This window comes from Notamacropus eugenii, chromosome 1 (assembly GCF_028372415.1).
Source record: "Notamacropus eugenii isolate mMacEug1 chromosome 1, mMacEug1.pri_v2, whole genome shotgun sequence".
NCBI classification, from domain to species: Eukaryota; Metazoa; Chordata; class Mammalia; order Diprotodontia; family Macropodidae; genus Notamacropus; species Notamacropus eugenii.
In genome coordinates this window covers 161,131,423-161,146,530 of record NC_092872.1, presented here as the reverse complement: position 1 = coordinate 161,146,530, position 15,108 = coordinate 161,131,423, and the positions used below count along the sequence as shown (strand labels likewise).

Sequence of the window (15,108 nt, the reverse complement as noted above, 5' to 3'; positions counted from 1 at the left end):
ACTGACCTTTGAAGCCATTTTTGACGTTTATTGGTTGAGCAATCTGGGAACTGCCACTGCTGCTAGGAATTCTGCCCCCTGAAGCCTGTTCCAATCCTGTCCGTGTGGAGATGTGGCCAAGGCCAGCCTGCGCTCTGCTCTGAGCCTGGTGTGATAGACCTTTCCTGTCAGCCTTCCAGGCTGTCGTGGGCTGGAAATCTCTTTCACTGTGTTGTTTTGTGGCTTCTGCTGCTCTTGAATTTGTTTAGAGTCATTTTTTATAGGTATTTTATGGGCTATGGAAGGGAGTTTCTACAGGTGTGTCCTTCTACTCCGCTGTCTTGACTCCACCCCTTCCCAGCATTGCTTTTATTTAAGGTTCACTAACATAATCATTTAGCAAAAAGTTTTCAGGATGGAAATACAAGATTTGTTTAAATGTTGATAGAAACATAATACCTTGTAGTAATTAATGAGATTATTAGATAGCATTAATGATGTTTGTCACTAATTGTAATCCTAATAACTCCAACATGGGTAAAAATCAACATTCAAAATCACTTTTGATAGAACAAAGGAAAACAATTTTAAATTATTTCAAAATGGAAAATATTAATAAGGTTCATTTGAGGCATGAGTCTGAAAATAAACCAGAAATATGTTTAATCTTGATGTAGTTACATGATAACTTTGAGGCTAAAGTCTTATCAATACTCATTTACCTGGAAGATGTCTAGGAAGAAGAGAAAAATGTTGAAATAAGTGCACTTATGTATCAAAAATTCATAGAGGTTTATGGCAAACCTTTCCTTCCTTACACCATTACTTGCTGTTACTTTCAAACACTTTTATTAAAGATATATCTTTCATTAAAGTGCATATGTGTTTGTAGGTATATGTAGTATTAGTCCTTTTATTTCCTGGTACACTACCTTCCTTGTTTATACTGTAATGAAGCATTTTAATGAGCTTTGACTGAATTATAATCTAAGAGTTGGTTCAGGGTGTTCCTCAGAGACATGTTTCAAAACTTCTCAGTTTCTGAGTAGAAGTCTGTTCCTCATTAGCTGGGACAGCCAGAAGTCCACAGCTACAGCACCAAACAGAGAACCTGTGTCTCAAAAGGACAGGCCAGAGAATTTGCCCTGCTTGTAGAGTAACCCCAGGGCTTTCATTAAAAGTGTCAGTCTGTTTCACTAGAGCAAATGCTGATCGCATGTCATGTTGGTGCCTCTGGAGGGGAAGCACTGACACCCACTAATGGTCTGACAAATTGTTAAATAGATGATGCAGTTTGGGTTGAAGAAACAAATTACTAAGGCTTGGTATACCTGGGCAAGAAATTGTAGAGTGCTTTCTCTCTTGATAAAGATGAAAGCTGTTCTTTCACATAGAAAAAAAAACAAACCAAAAGTCTTTGCAGAAGTGGGACCTTGCTGAGAACTTGGGTTAGTTATGTAGTCATCTGAACATAAGGTTTGATTCCTGGCTATCACTATTCTCGACAGCAGTGGCTTGAATGCTCTTTTCAAATGTGCTCCCTTTGCAGTCCTCTAGTCAACTGAATCTACTGAACATTGACCCTAGTCCCATGTCTCTCTGTCTCCTTCTCTTCCTCTGCTCTTTTATAGGGGGTTCTGTGTATGTCAGCCATTTTATTGAAGTGTAATACCTCAGAGTTCTTAGTTACTAAATAAATTGGGGAATACATAGAGTGACTTGAATATTTGGATCACTGCATTAAGAGGGCTCAGTGAACTCAGCATTAAACCCTGGTTCTAAGTCCTCCTTGACCATTTGTTAGAAAACATTTGTTGCTCTGCTCCCTGTTAATTAATTCTTTTCTAATCTGTGAAGTACCTATAAGGATATAGGTCTGCAAAATTAAGCATTTTACGAATGTTACATGAACTCTTTATAGAAGCATCAGTTCTTTCCCTAATAATCACTTGAGTCCTGATTGAAAGTAAAAAGAATTGCATCTCACTTTACTTGTTCTCAGGTTCTGTTTTGTTTGTTTTAAGTCTAACAAGGTAAATAAAAGGCAAGGAGAAGAGAGTAAGGAAAATTGGGGAATATAGCCAAGGGCATACCCTCTTTTCATTTTAATCCATAGACAAAAGGCAGAAATGGACTCTAGCATATTCCCTAAAATATCCTGAAATTAGCAAAACCTGCCTCCCATTCATTTTCATGTTGTTTGCTTATGAAAATGAATGCATAGCCCATTTCTTGGTCTTGTATTAATAAAGACCAATTAGTGCAATAATCTGCCACTACAGTCAGGCTCTGTTTCCCAGGCCCCTTTCTGACCATGCTCAACTCTTCCTTCATTCCAGTCACACAGAGATTCCATAGGATGTGCCAGATCAATGGGATTACCTTTGTATATTGTGATTCATACATTTAGAGTGAAAAGAAATCTTAGAGGAACAAGGCTCCTAACTCATCATTTTACAGATGAGAAACTGATTCGTAGATTAACTGACTTGCCCAAGGGCTCTGAGCCAGCATTTGAACCAGGGTCTTCCTACCTAAGCACAACATTCTTCTACAACTCTTTGCCTCTTGAGCACGGACAGGTTACATTAGCGTACCAGTCGCTCCAGAGTTACTCTTAATCTTTAATGCAATTGGGTCATGTCTTTGACTTTCATATATATTTTCTTTTCAGGAAAGAGTGACCCTTTTTGCTTATTAGAGCTGGGAAATGACAGACTTCAGACGCATACAGTTTACAAAAACCTCAATCCTGAGTGGAACAAAGTTTTTACATTGTAAGTAAATGACTTTAGCAGCAAAACTAATCAACATTTTAGCTGTGAGAATTAATTATGCTGTTGCTTTTTGCAAGTTGAGACAAAGGAGTGGGATTTCTATTTGTTGAGGGAAATGCTTTTTTTTTCATTCCTTAAAGCTTTTTATACTTTCATCTAAATGTGCCTAGAGTCAATATTGAAAATAATTATTTTGAGCAAATTATTTAATGGATAGATTAGTCTATTAGTTAGCTTCTCTCTACCCAGAATAATTCTAGGGTTAGAAAACCTAAAATATATGCCTGGAGTTTAAGGTACTGCAATTTAACACATACGGTAAAGTCAAAATATCTTAAACTACATAATATTTCTGAAACTATACCACTTATGAATTCTCATTGGTTTCAGATGACTCTTTTCGTTCTAGGTAATTTTAGCAGTCCAACTCTTTAATCTCCGCCATGTTTCCCAAACTTAATCCAAATAATTAGGAAGCTTAATAATCTCATATTTACTAGTTTAGATTAGAAGCTGTAACACTTGGCAAGAAACTGAGTGTTTGTGATGTTTGAATAAAATAGGGGTCCATTCTGCTAAGAGAATTCATAATATAATAAGCTTATAAAGGAAAGAATGGGATTAATTTGAAATTAGGTAGGCTAGAGTAAGAGAAGAAAGAGCTTGAAAATGCAAGTGGTTTCAGCTTTGCTGTTAAAACTAGCAAAATTCCAGGTGCCACTAGTCATTTATTTATTTGGTCATCACACCTCAAAAACTATTTCATCATAGCAGATTTCTAACTATAGGTCACTACAGTAAAGTTTCTAGATGCTTATAGAATTGTTCATATCTTTGGTTTCAGCTCTGGGACACCAAATCTTTCAGCCAACTGTTGATTTTTAACAGTTCCACCAAAAAGTAATTCCTCACTTTAATATTAAGAAAGTACAATTTTTTATTGTACTTTGAAGTAACTCACCCTTACCCTACTTAGACATCTTGCCCCTAGTATTGTTTCTTTCAGAATTGCAGAGTAAAGTACATGTACACATAAAAAATGTCATAGAAGAAAAGTTGACTTTTTTATTTTTCATATGGATGTCTGAACCTTCTATGATGGAAGGTTTGGGAATACAGTCAGTTTGATTTAATTTTTGGAATTTAATTAAATGGTACTTTTATACTCTAAGGAAATGCAGACTTAATTAGTGAAACAGTTTTTTCAGATCTTCAAGGAGCAGACTTCATTTGTGTGTGTTTGTGTATAACACTCTGTACTTCTTGTTCCAGTCCTATTAAAGATATTCATGATGTTTTGGAAGTGACAGTATTTGATGAAGATGGAGATAAGCCCCCTGATTTCCTTGGGAAAGTTGCCATCCCCTTGCTGTCTGTAAGTTATCATCACTGAAAAACATTGCTTCTTTCTACTTTGATGGGATTCAATGGTTTAGAGGTAGATTTTTTCTTAACTAAATTAAAAAAGCTTGATGGGGAGATAAACAGCAATAAGGCTATTTCTTGGGCAATATTTTAAGGAGTTCTTGATATATAAAAGTCTACCTTTTATCTGATACTTTTACTAGTTAAAATGTTCTTAAATTTCTCATCATACACTGGTAATTTCCACACTTTCAGGTACCTTGTATGGTTGATATATATATATATATATATATACATATATATATATACATATATATACGAACATTACTATTTTCCCATAGTTGCACATTTATGAATAACTCTGAGAATTACTCCAAAGTGTTTTCATTGTCCTCTCTCTCTCTCCCTCTGTATACATATATATATATATAGAAATATATACATGTATTATATGTATATATATTCATGTGTGTAGATATAGATAGATAATAGATATACATGGATATTTGCAAAAAGTTAGGGGAAATATATACAGGAACACACATATGTATTAATATATATGACGTTATGTGCATGCATATGCATATATGTTTTTGTTTCTTGGCATGAAACAGCATTTCGTTGGAATGATCTGTGGGCTCCCATAGCAGAAGGAAAGGTGCTTCAATGATCCACTGATATGTTAGAATCTGGAAACAGCTAAGACTGTTTTAGTAAAAGGAAGTTTTAAATATATCTCAATGAAAGCACTCAAAGGAGAAGAAGATGACTAATGTCCTTTCATGGTAATAGGGAAGGAACATGGTAAAGCTGGGTACTGAATTCATCCTACTCAATTTGATGTGCATGTCCTTTTTTATTCAGTGTCGTCTTCTATGTTGGCCTTTTATTGACCTTGTTAGTTTCTTGACCAACTTGGGCTATAATTTCTTTAGCCATACTGCCCCCTCTTCACTCAATGTAGCTTTATATATTTCTTCCTCAAGAAATACATTTTTAAAGCTATTAGTACATTTCCCTGGATTGAGTTAGTCAATATTTTAAAATAATTCTTCTACATAACATGAAGTGCCATTTGATGTTTACAAGGAAAAGGGAGGATTTGGTACACCTCTTAACATCTTTTATTCTGTTTTTGATCACTTTGCTAATTTTTCCCCCAAGTCCTAATATCTCTGATGTTACTGGAAGAAAGTGGCTGGAGCATCTGCTCTCCTGTAGAATCTGTTCTTGCCAAATGCTCTATATGATTAGCATCAGGTAATGTGGGCTGTAGACGAAAGATCTTAATTCAGAATTTTCTTTTTTCTTTTTTTGGGGGGGGACATGGTCAGTTATTTCTTAAAGCACTCATTTTTTAAAAGGATGTGAGATTTGGTGAAATTTGCATGCTGTTCAGTTAATCTGGAGGAAAAGAGTTCTCCAATCTAGTCTCTTCCTCTTTGATTCATTGATCTTTCCATTTAATTCCTTTACACTTGTACATTTATCTTAGGTGAGCACAACTAAGCATCTTAAATTTCCCTCTTGCTCAGAAAACTATTACTTAACTTGGATTTTTTGTATATATTTGGGTGGTTTACTTTTCCCTTTAACCTGTACTAAAAAGTGAGCACTAGGGAAATAACCTAATTGCTTACTTACATACTTCTCTCCTCTTCCATCCTTAAAAAAAGATTGGTAATTCACAAATATTTGACATCTTTAGTACATCATCTATACAAATCATCTATGCATCTATTGTCTTCATGAAATACTTTGATCCTTTATAATTTACCTGCTTAAGGTTTTCTTTCATCTCTTCACTCAAAAATAGTTTAATATGTATCCCATAAGATCCTTTGTGGGATATAACTCATTCTGATGATCTTGGCAGTCATTTATTGAAAACATTGATGTAACACTTCTTGTTATTCATCAGATATGTGTCCCTACCACTAGAGTGTATTCTTATTAGAGATGTGGTCTCTGCTATTTGCTGTTAGTCCTTGCTTTTGCTTCCCTTGACATTACCTGGCACAGGTGACCATAATATTTTATTAGTGTCAGCAAAGTGAGTAATTGATAGTAGTATATTCCTCACTTTACTTCTAGACTTTCTTTTTTACCACCATCACTTAACCTCCTCTCCCTTTGAAATTCACTTCATCTTTATCACCTAATCCAACTCCTTGTCACAGGCTTCATTTTATATCCTTTCTTAAGTATTTCAGCAACTTGTTCATGGTCTTTCTTTCCATACCAGCTGCACTCTTTATAATTAAGGACTTCAGTATGCATTTCATTTATTATCCCCTCAAACATCTCCTCCCAAGTTCTTCAACCTCTTCTTCCTATGATTTCCATATTCACTAACCTCAACTACAAACAGTTCAAATGTTCACAATCACTTTGACATCATCATTTACATGTGTTTTGCATCTATGATACAAAACTTTGAACTTAACCTCTTATTTCTTTATCTCTTACTGTGCATTATCACTCCTAAACCTGTTTTGACTCCTGGACTTTCCATCCATTCCTGTTGTCCCAATCCATCATCTCTGCTCTGACCTCTTTTTTCTTCACCATCTGGACCTTGTGATTAAACAATTAAACATGAACCAATGGCTATTCTTGAATCCCTTACATCCATGTCCTATTATTAACTGTGTTTTATCCAACTCACTCACTACTCACACATTGCTGAACACTCCTGGTCTAAGTCAAGCAACTGTGACAATAGGGTCCGCCACACATTTATTTTACCTGATCTCAACTGGGACCTTATCATTGCATGGTCATACGTTTATTCTTTCCTGATCTACCCCAACACACAGTAGTTGTTCCAATTTACTTCTTTATCTTCAGAATCCCTATGCCACCTCTTCCTCCATTGAGAAAATAGAGGTCCTCCATTGAACGAGCTTACTTTTTTCTCCACATCTCAAAAAATTTTTTTGTCATTCTCTTTTCTCTTATTTGATATAGACTGTGATGAAGATGTGAATTTTGTCCTTGTCAAAGTCATTTCCTTATCTGTCCTTTTGATTCTCCTCTCTTTTCTTTTTGATTTTCTCTCAGTTATTCTACTAACCTTCAATCTTTCTTTATCTATTGTTTTCTTCTGTTTTCTTATCCCTTGAATCTGCCTTTCCCTTCTCTTATACCTTCATTCTCTATCACATCCAGTCCCAGAAAGGATTGTCTATGTTCATTACCTTCATTTTCTTACCTTTTCACTCACTTCTCAGTCGCTCATAATTCACTTTCCTACCCTACCATTTATTTGATGATAATACCAGCTAATAATGTAATAATGATCCATTACATAGCTTTGGAAGGTTTACAGGTCACTTTAAATATCTAAATTCATTTGATCCTCACAATCCAGTAAGGTAGGTGCTATTATTATCTCCATTTTATTGAAGAGGAAATATAGATATGGTGAGATTAAATTACTTTACCAGGGTCTCAAGGTCTTCCTCACTCCTAGTCCCAGCCACCCAACTACCCGTCTCCAAAGTTATCTCCATTGGCCTTATATAAATAGTCTAAAACTCACCACATATGAAATGGTACTTATTCTGTTTTCTCTGCAAAACCCGTCCTTCCTTGAAGCTACTATTTTTCTGTTTAATGTACCACTATCTTTTCAATCAATCAGGTACAAAACATTTTAGCCACCCTATTTAGTCTCCTTTCTTCAATACCCATGTTGAAGGAGTTGCCAAATCTTTTAATCTTAAACTCTGCATCTCTTTATTTGTCTCCTTTCCATTCATCCATCTTTTGTCCTAGTTCAGGACTCAAGTTCTGGGTATTTTGAGGATAAGATTTGGTTACACTTTTGACTTCAGATATTACCTTGTGATTAACTTTAAGTGCTCACCAGATCACTCAGAGAGAAGGATATTTTCACTAATTTTGCAGAGTTAATTTTAACTTACTGCCCACTTATGAAATAAGGATCCTTGTAACAGCAGACAGCACCTATGGAAGATTATATAACCACAGAATCACAGAACTTGAGAGGGTAGCTACCAATATAACCTAAATCTAAAACGACTATCCACATGCAAAACATTAGTTGTTATACTACAAAAGTTGCATAGTCTAATAATAATGTTATCTTTTGTTACGAAAAAAAATCAACTTATTTTCAGTGGGAAATGTGATATTTTGATTAAAGTATTTTAATGGTATACTTCCAGGTTTTGAATATGAAGGTTTAAAACCTACACATTTAAATGTTATTTCAAACTTCTGTTCTGGTCTTTTGCCTTGCTCTAGATTCTTACAACCATATGAATAAAATGTATAATTATGAAATTATTGCAATGTAATGTTGAGAAAGATTGACAAGTATGAAAAATGTCTTTAATGATTTCACAAACCATCTAGAGAACTTAGCCTTTACCCACCAGTTTTATTAGTTCATCAACATATGTGTAACATAAGAGTATATGTTAATGTTTTGTAATTCTTTAAAATCTGTTTTTAAAGCTCTTTAAAACAAAAATTTGAATATCAGAAAAATTATTTAAAATCTCTTAAAATATGAAATCTCTAGCTTTTTAGTGTTCTACCTCATTAATCTTAGCATTTGTGATTTGTTTAAATTCTCATTTAAAATTTTCATTTGTTTCTGCCCATAGGGTAGCCATTGTGATACCATGTTCTAAACAACTCTTTTGACTGGATTATCAATATTAAGATATCATCCATCGTATAGGTGAATTTCCTGAAATAGCACAAAGTCAAAAGTCATGAGAAATTGGTTTTCCTTAAGTAGCCTTAGGCTATCTTCCTTAGATGTGAATATTTCTCTGCACTAATTTGAACAGCTTAGTTATTCATCTTACTTAAATAAAACAGACATGACTGAACACTAATCTGAAAGGGGTTAGAAGTCATACCGCATGCTTATGCAACCAGTGGCCAGTGTAATATAGGCAGAAAATTGGGTTGGTGAGAGCTTCCTGATATGTTGAGCCTTTGCAGCTGCTCTTGGATGTTTTGGCTTCCTTAAAAAGTCAGTTCAAGTGCCTCCATAAGATCTGGGGCTATTTCTGTTCTTTCCCTCCCCTTAAAATTTGCTTTCTGTTTATTTTGCATACATTTGTTTTGACATATCTTTTTACTAGTTATTTCCTTCCAAGAGAGTGCAAATAAACTCCTTCAGAGTAGAGACTTCCATTTGCATTCCCAGTATCTAGTATAGTGCCTATAGTAGGTGTTTATTAAATCTTGTTGAATTTAATCCAAATATAATTGGATTCGTTGATGAAAAAAAATGTGCATTACTAGTTCTAGGATAATGAGATAAACTAGTAAGCACTTCATAAGCTATGATATTTCTAAAAACCTAAGGAAAGGGGTCTGTGTATGTCTGTTTTAAATAAAAGTTCTAAATTTTTTAAGAGGCAGTCAACATATTAAGGCTGGAACATACTTTTTGGTCTTACTCAAAATGGTAATATTTTAATAAAACCTCCTTAGCCTATTAAAGAGTCTGCTGTTATAAGGTAATTGAATGAATTGAATTAAAAACCTATGTGTTGGCTGCCTAGTGCTTCATTTGATATACTATACTCTGTTAAATTAGTTGTGGAAAATTCTAGAAAAAACATTATTTGATTGTTTTAAAGGAACCTCAGTTATGGCTTTCATTCTGTTTAAGTTTACTTTAAAATTTTATAAAGCATGTATGTAAGAGAATTTAAAACATAATCATGATGATATAGTTTAACATAATAGGTATCAAAATTACACTTTAAAAGTAAATACATGAAAATGTAAATGTATTTGGTTTGTTGCCTCCATTTCTTCATTGCCTAGTCACTTTTTAATCTGTAACAATCTGTTTTCTCACTCCATCTGAAACTATTTTCTCCATGGTTATCTAATATCTCTTTACTGCTAAATCCACTGCCTTTTTCTCCTTATTCCTCATTCTCCTTGACCTCTCTGTTCTTTGAGATACTGTTGACACATTCTTCTGGATATTTTCTTCTCCTTTGGTTTCCATTGTGTTGTTCTTAGCTGTCTTCTTACCTTTCTAACCATTGCTTCTCAACCTCCTTTGCTGCAAAATTATCCAATGTTTAAGTCACTAACTATGGGTGACCCTGAAGACTGTTGTGGACCCTCCCCTCTCTCTCTACTTCAGGGTAAACAGTTTGGATAATTTTATTTTAATATGATTGGCTGTAATCTTAAGTATTTTGTTTTATGTATTCAAACATTATTTTTGAGAAGGGATCTATAGGCTTCACCACCCTGGTATAGGGGCTAGGACACAAAAAGGTTGAGAACAACTACTCTATACATTTTTGTCCTTGATAATACCATTAGTTCACATGGTCAATTATCTTTATGTGGGTAACTTCCAAATCTATATATTTAGCAATAATCTCTCTCTGGAACTCTAGAACCTCACTGTCATATATCTACTGAACAACTTAGCTATCCTGTCATCAACCCAAAGTTAACTTTTCAAAACTATGAATAATAATCTTCTTCCTCCTTCAGAATCTATCCCTCCTCTTTATTTCCCATGTTTCTATGGAAGGCACCCAACCATGAGCTTTCTCTCTGACTCATTCCCAGTATCCAGTCAGGTGTGAAGGTTTGTCAGTTCTATGTCTATCATATTTCTTACCTTCCTTTTCTACTCCCTCCCATTTATATAGCTGCTGTACTAATTCAGGCCCAGATTACTTGTCTCTTGGATCATATCAATAATCTATTCATTGAGCTCCTTGCTTCTAAGCTTTCTACTTTCTCATATAGCTTCCAAATATCTGCCAAGTAATATTACTTCAACAGAGATGCTGGCATTTTACTCCCCTGCTTAAAAATTTTCAATGACTCCCTAAGGTCTCTAGGATAAAATACAAACTCCTCAGTCTAGCCTTTAAAGTATTCCATGATCTCTTTCCCAACTATCTTTTCTGTCTTATTTAATATTATTCTCTTTTATCAATCAATCAGCAGGTCTTTATTGAGCATCTACTATGTTCCAGACACTATGCTAGGTGTTCCTGATGTAAATACTGTAAGTGAAACAATACCTTAGACCAGGTGTGGGAAACTTGCAACTTTGAGGCCACATCTGGCCTTCTAGGGCCTTGGGTGTGGTCTTTTAACTGAGGCCAAGTTTTACAGAGCAAATCCTTTTATTAATGGGATTTGTTTTGTGAAGTTTGGATTTAGTCAAAGGGTTGCCCATGAGGACATAGAAGGCCAAATGTAGCCTTGAGGCTGCAGGTTTCCCACCCCTTCCTTAGACCACTTTCCAACTAAACTGACTTCCTAGTTGTCCTTAGACTCCACATGTCATCTCAGATGTCTTTGCACAGGTTTGATCCATTTTTGAAATGTACTCCTTCTTCACCTCTACCACTTTAATCTCTAGCTTCCTTCAAGGATCAGCCTAGGGGTCACCTTTAAAAAGAGACTTTTCCTGATCTCTCCAGGTATTAAAACCCTTCCCTCCTTAAATTATCCTTTACTTAACAGTTTACCAGATGTTGTGTTTTTACCCTCAATAGAACATAAACTCTTTGGCAGCAGTGACTGTTTTATTTTGGCCATTTTATCCTTGACAAGTAGCATTGTGCCCTGCACCTAGCAAATACTTGCTGAGTTGAACTATAAATCAATATGATGAAAATACATTTTTCAATCTATAATTTTTAGATGGAAAAAACTGAAATGGAGAGAGTTTTTAGCATGCCCCAAGATTTCTCAGATATAGTGGCAGAGCCAAGATGGCAGAATAGCAGGAAGTAGGACACTAAATTCCCCATCAAAAGTCCTCCAAACAAATCTAAAAAGCATAGTATACTGAATCATGATAATGAGATCCAAGAAAAATAACAATGAGTTACTTTTTCAGAACTGGTTAGCATAGGAAGGGTAACAAAGAGGTCTTTGAACAGTGGAGATGGATTCTGTTGAACAACATCCCCCCCAAGCAACATTCCAGCTCCCAAGGACTATGCCTAAGGAAAAGATGAGGTCCCAGACCTATACAAGGGGAAACCTCATGTAGGCTGCAGTGACAGGTTCTGACATCTTTGTAGCCCACCATACAGTGCCAATTCACCAATCCAGGACAGAATGAAGGGACCTTCCCTCTGGGACTTCATTCTTTGGGGTCCAAAACCTATGCAGTACAGCTGTGTGGCCCAGAAGACAAGAATGGAGTGGAGTCTTAATTCTAACTTCTAGTCCACTCTAACGTCTGCAGAGGGAAAACCAGGGAAGGAATCTCAGGCCTGTGGTAAAGCTACAAATCTGTCACTCTGCTGACAGCTTTCCACATAGTTGCTAGTGGCTCAGTTTAGCAGCAGTCTATTCTTGTCCCCAAACACAGGTCAGGAACTAGCAGAGCTCTGTTCAAAGAAGCCAGGGAATAAAATTTGCTCTGGCTTTGACCATTTGGAGAATGATGAAAATTTATACATCCCCAGCCTGAACTGTCCATGAAAGTCTGAGAGACACACCACTCAACAGCCCAAGAAATGACCAACAGGACCAACCCAGACCTTCCCTCCAGAAACGCCCAGAGCCTGGGCCTAATAGAAAGTCCAAAGTCAGTCAACAATCAGTCAACAAGCATTAATTAAGCATTTATTGTAAGCCAGGCACTGTGCTAAGTATTAAGAATACAAATAGAAGTAGATGGAAAAACAGTCCTTTTCCTCAAAGAGCTTGCATTCGAATTGCGGAAGAAAACACATGAAAGGAAGCTGAGGAAAGGAGAGGCCAGGTACTCAGCATGAGCCTGATAGAAGTACAGAATGCAGCCTGGAGAGTAATGGGACAAAGCTGACCTAGGTGTCTTCTTTAAATACAGAATCTGTGAAGAGTCAACTAATTAGAGGGAGAGATCACTAGGGCAGAGGGTATTTCCAAAATATCTATTCCAGGGTTAGAGGGAGGCTTCAAGAAGAAGAGCTGGGCATGGTAGGGGATGTCTGTCTGATGCTCAGTTTGAAGCAGAATAATTCATAAAGAAGGCTGAGAAGAATGATCAAATTAAAAAAAAGAATCCCACCATAAAAAATTATTATGGTAGCAAGGACTCAAACATAGATGAAAAGAATGTCTCTAAAATATCTAAAATAGCCTCAAAATTCAACTAAATTCAACTAGAATGCCAAAAGATGCAAGAAGTTGGATTGAGTTTTTGTTGTTGCTGGGATTTTTTTAGATTTAAAAATATTTTTATAAGTGAAATAAGAACATTAGAGGAAAAAACTAGAAATGACAGCTATGGAAGAAAGAATTAGAAAGGTAATTAATGGTTTGCCACAAGTTATACACAACTTTATCCAAGCAACAAACTCCCTGAAAATTAGAATGGGCCAAATAGAAGCCAGTGACTACTCATCAGAATAAGAAATATTAAGATAAAATTAAGAAAAAGAAGAAGAAAGTATGAAATATCTCACAATAAAAAGAACTGATCTGTAAAACAGACTGAGGATAAAAAAATTTAAATCAGTAGACTACCTGAAAGTTAGGACCAAAGAGAAATGACTCTAAATATAATATTTTTTAAAATCTTAAAAGAAAACTGTCTAGATCTCACAAAACCAGAAAATCAAGAATCCACTGGTCACTTCTTGAAATAAATTTAAAAAATGAACATTCCCAGAAAAATCTCAGCCAAAATTCAGAATTTCCAGATCAAAGAAAAATAGTTTAACATCAAGAAGGAATTCAATTAACAAGAAGCCACAGTCGGAATCACACAGGATATAGCAGTCACTAATATAAAGCAACAGAGAGCTTGGGATACGCCATTCCAGAAGACAAAGGAAATAGTTTATAATAAAGAAAAACTTAATGCTGCAGTAGGAAAAAAAAATGGACCTTTGGTGCAAAATGGGACTACCTTCCTGATAAAAAGACCAGAACTTTGTGGAAAATGTTGATATTAAAATGCAAGAGTAAGAGAAACAAGAAAAGTAAATGTCAACAAACAATAATAAAGTACTCAACAAGGATAAACAGCTTATATTATAACACAGGGGTCATAAAAGAATTCTAGTTATACAGAAGTCCTGAGAGTGATTCCGTTGTTTCCAATGATCTAAAATGAAGACTGGAAAGGGAAGAAGATTATACAAGAGGGGAAGGGAAATGAAGAGTAACAAAGGTTGGGAAAAATTATCTCACATCATTAGGTCTATACAAACAAGGAAGAAGTACTTAGGGGAGTGGCTGACACTAACTACACTCTCATCTGGACTGGTCAAAGGATGGAAGAGTATATACACACACAGTTGGACTGGTTATAGAAATGAACTTCACTCAACAGGGAAATAGGAGGAAAACGGCAAAGGAAGGGAGAGGGAAAATAGAGACTGTGTAGATTAAAAGAGGAAAAATAAGTCCTCAGTAAAGCGAAACAAAATTTAATGATGTACAAAAATATTTTTAGACTTTTTTTTGTGGAGGCAAAGTATTAGAATCTATTATGCTGTAAGAATTAATGAAAGGGATGGCTTCAGAGATATCTGAGAAGACACGTATGAACTGATTCAGAATAAGCAGTACTAGAAAAAAACAATTTATTCAACAATACCAGTATTGTCAAGATAAACAAATCTGAAAGACTTAAGAACTCTGAGCAGCATAATGGCCAGCTGATTTGAGAGGATCATGATGAAGCATGCTACTCACTTCTTCACAGAAAAGTGAGAGTGCAGAGATATGTGTATATATACATATATATGTGTGTGTGTATGCATATACTTATGTATTTATGTATGTATTTAAATATGTTTTTTCTTTTCTTTATAACCAATGCTAAACTTGTTTTGTATAACTATTTTGCTTTTCATTTGAGAGGAGAGAATTGGAGGCAGAGAGGTAGAATTTTGGTGATTGAAAAAAAAAGTTTAATTTTTCAAAAGACCTCTTATGTGTAGGAGATACCTTTGAAATAAAAAAAGGAATTATCCTAATACTGACTGTTAAAAAAGTTCCA

The 15,108-nt window shown here is 35.2% G+C and overlaps 1 protein-coding gene across 4 annotated transcripts in view; it reads left to right on the top strand.

The window, feature by feature from the left end:
• MCTP2 (multiple C2 and transmembrane domain containing 2) overlaps positions 1-15,108 on the top strand; it is a 257,655-nt gene that overhangs the window by 148,248 nt on the left and 94,299 nt on the right. For all 4 annotated transcript variants that reach the window (XM_072617275.1, XM_072617257.1, XM_072617266.1 and 1 more), the window contains 2 exons: positions 2,654-2,756; positions 4,029-4,131. In XM_072617275.1, coding sequence (XP_072473376.1) covers positions 2,654-2,756; positions 4,029-4,131 — 206 coding nt within the window. The remainder of the gene's footprint in view (positions 1-2,653; positions 2,757-4,028; positions 4,132-15,108) is intronic.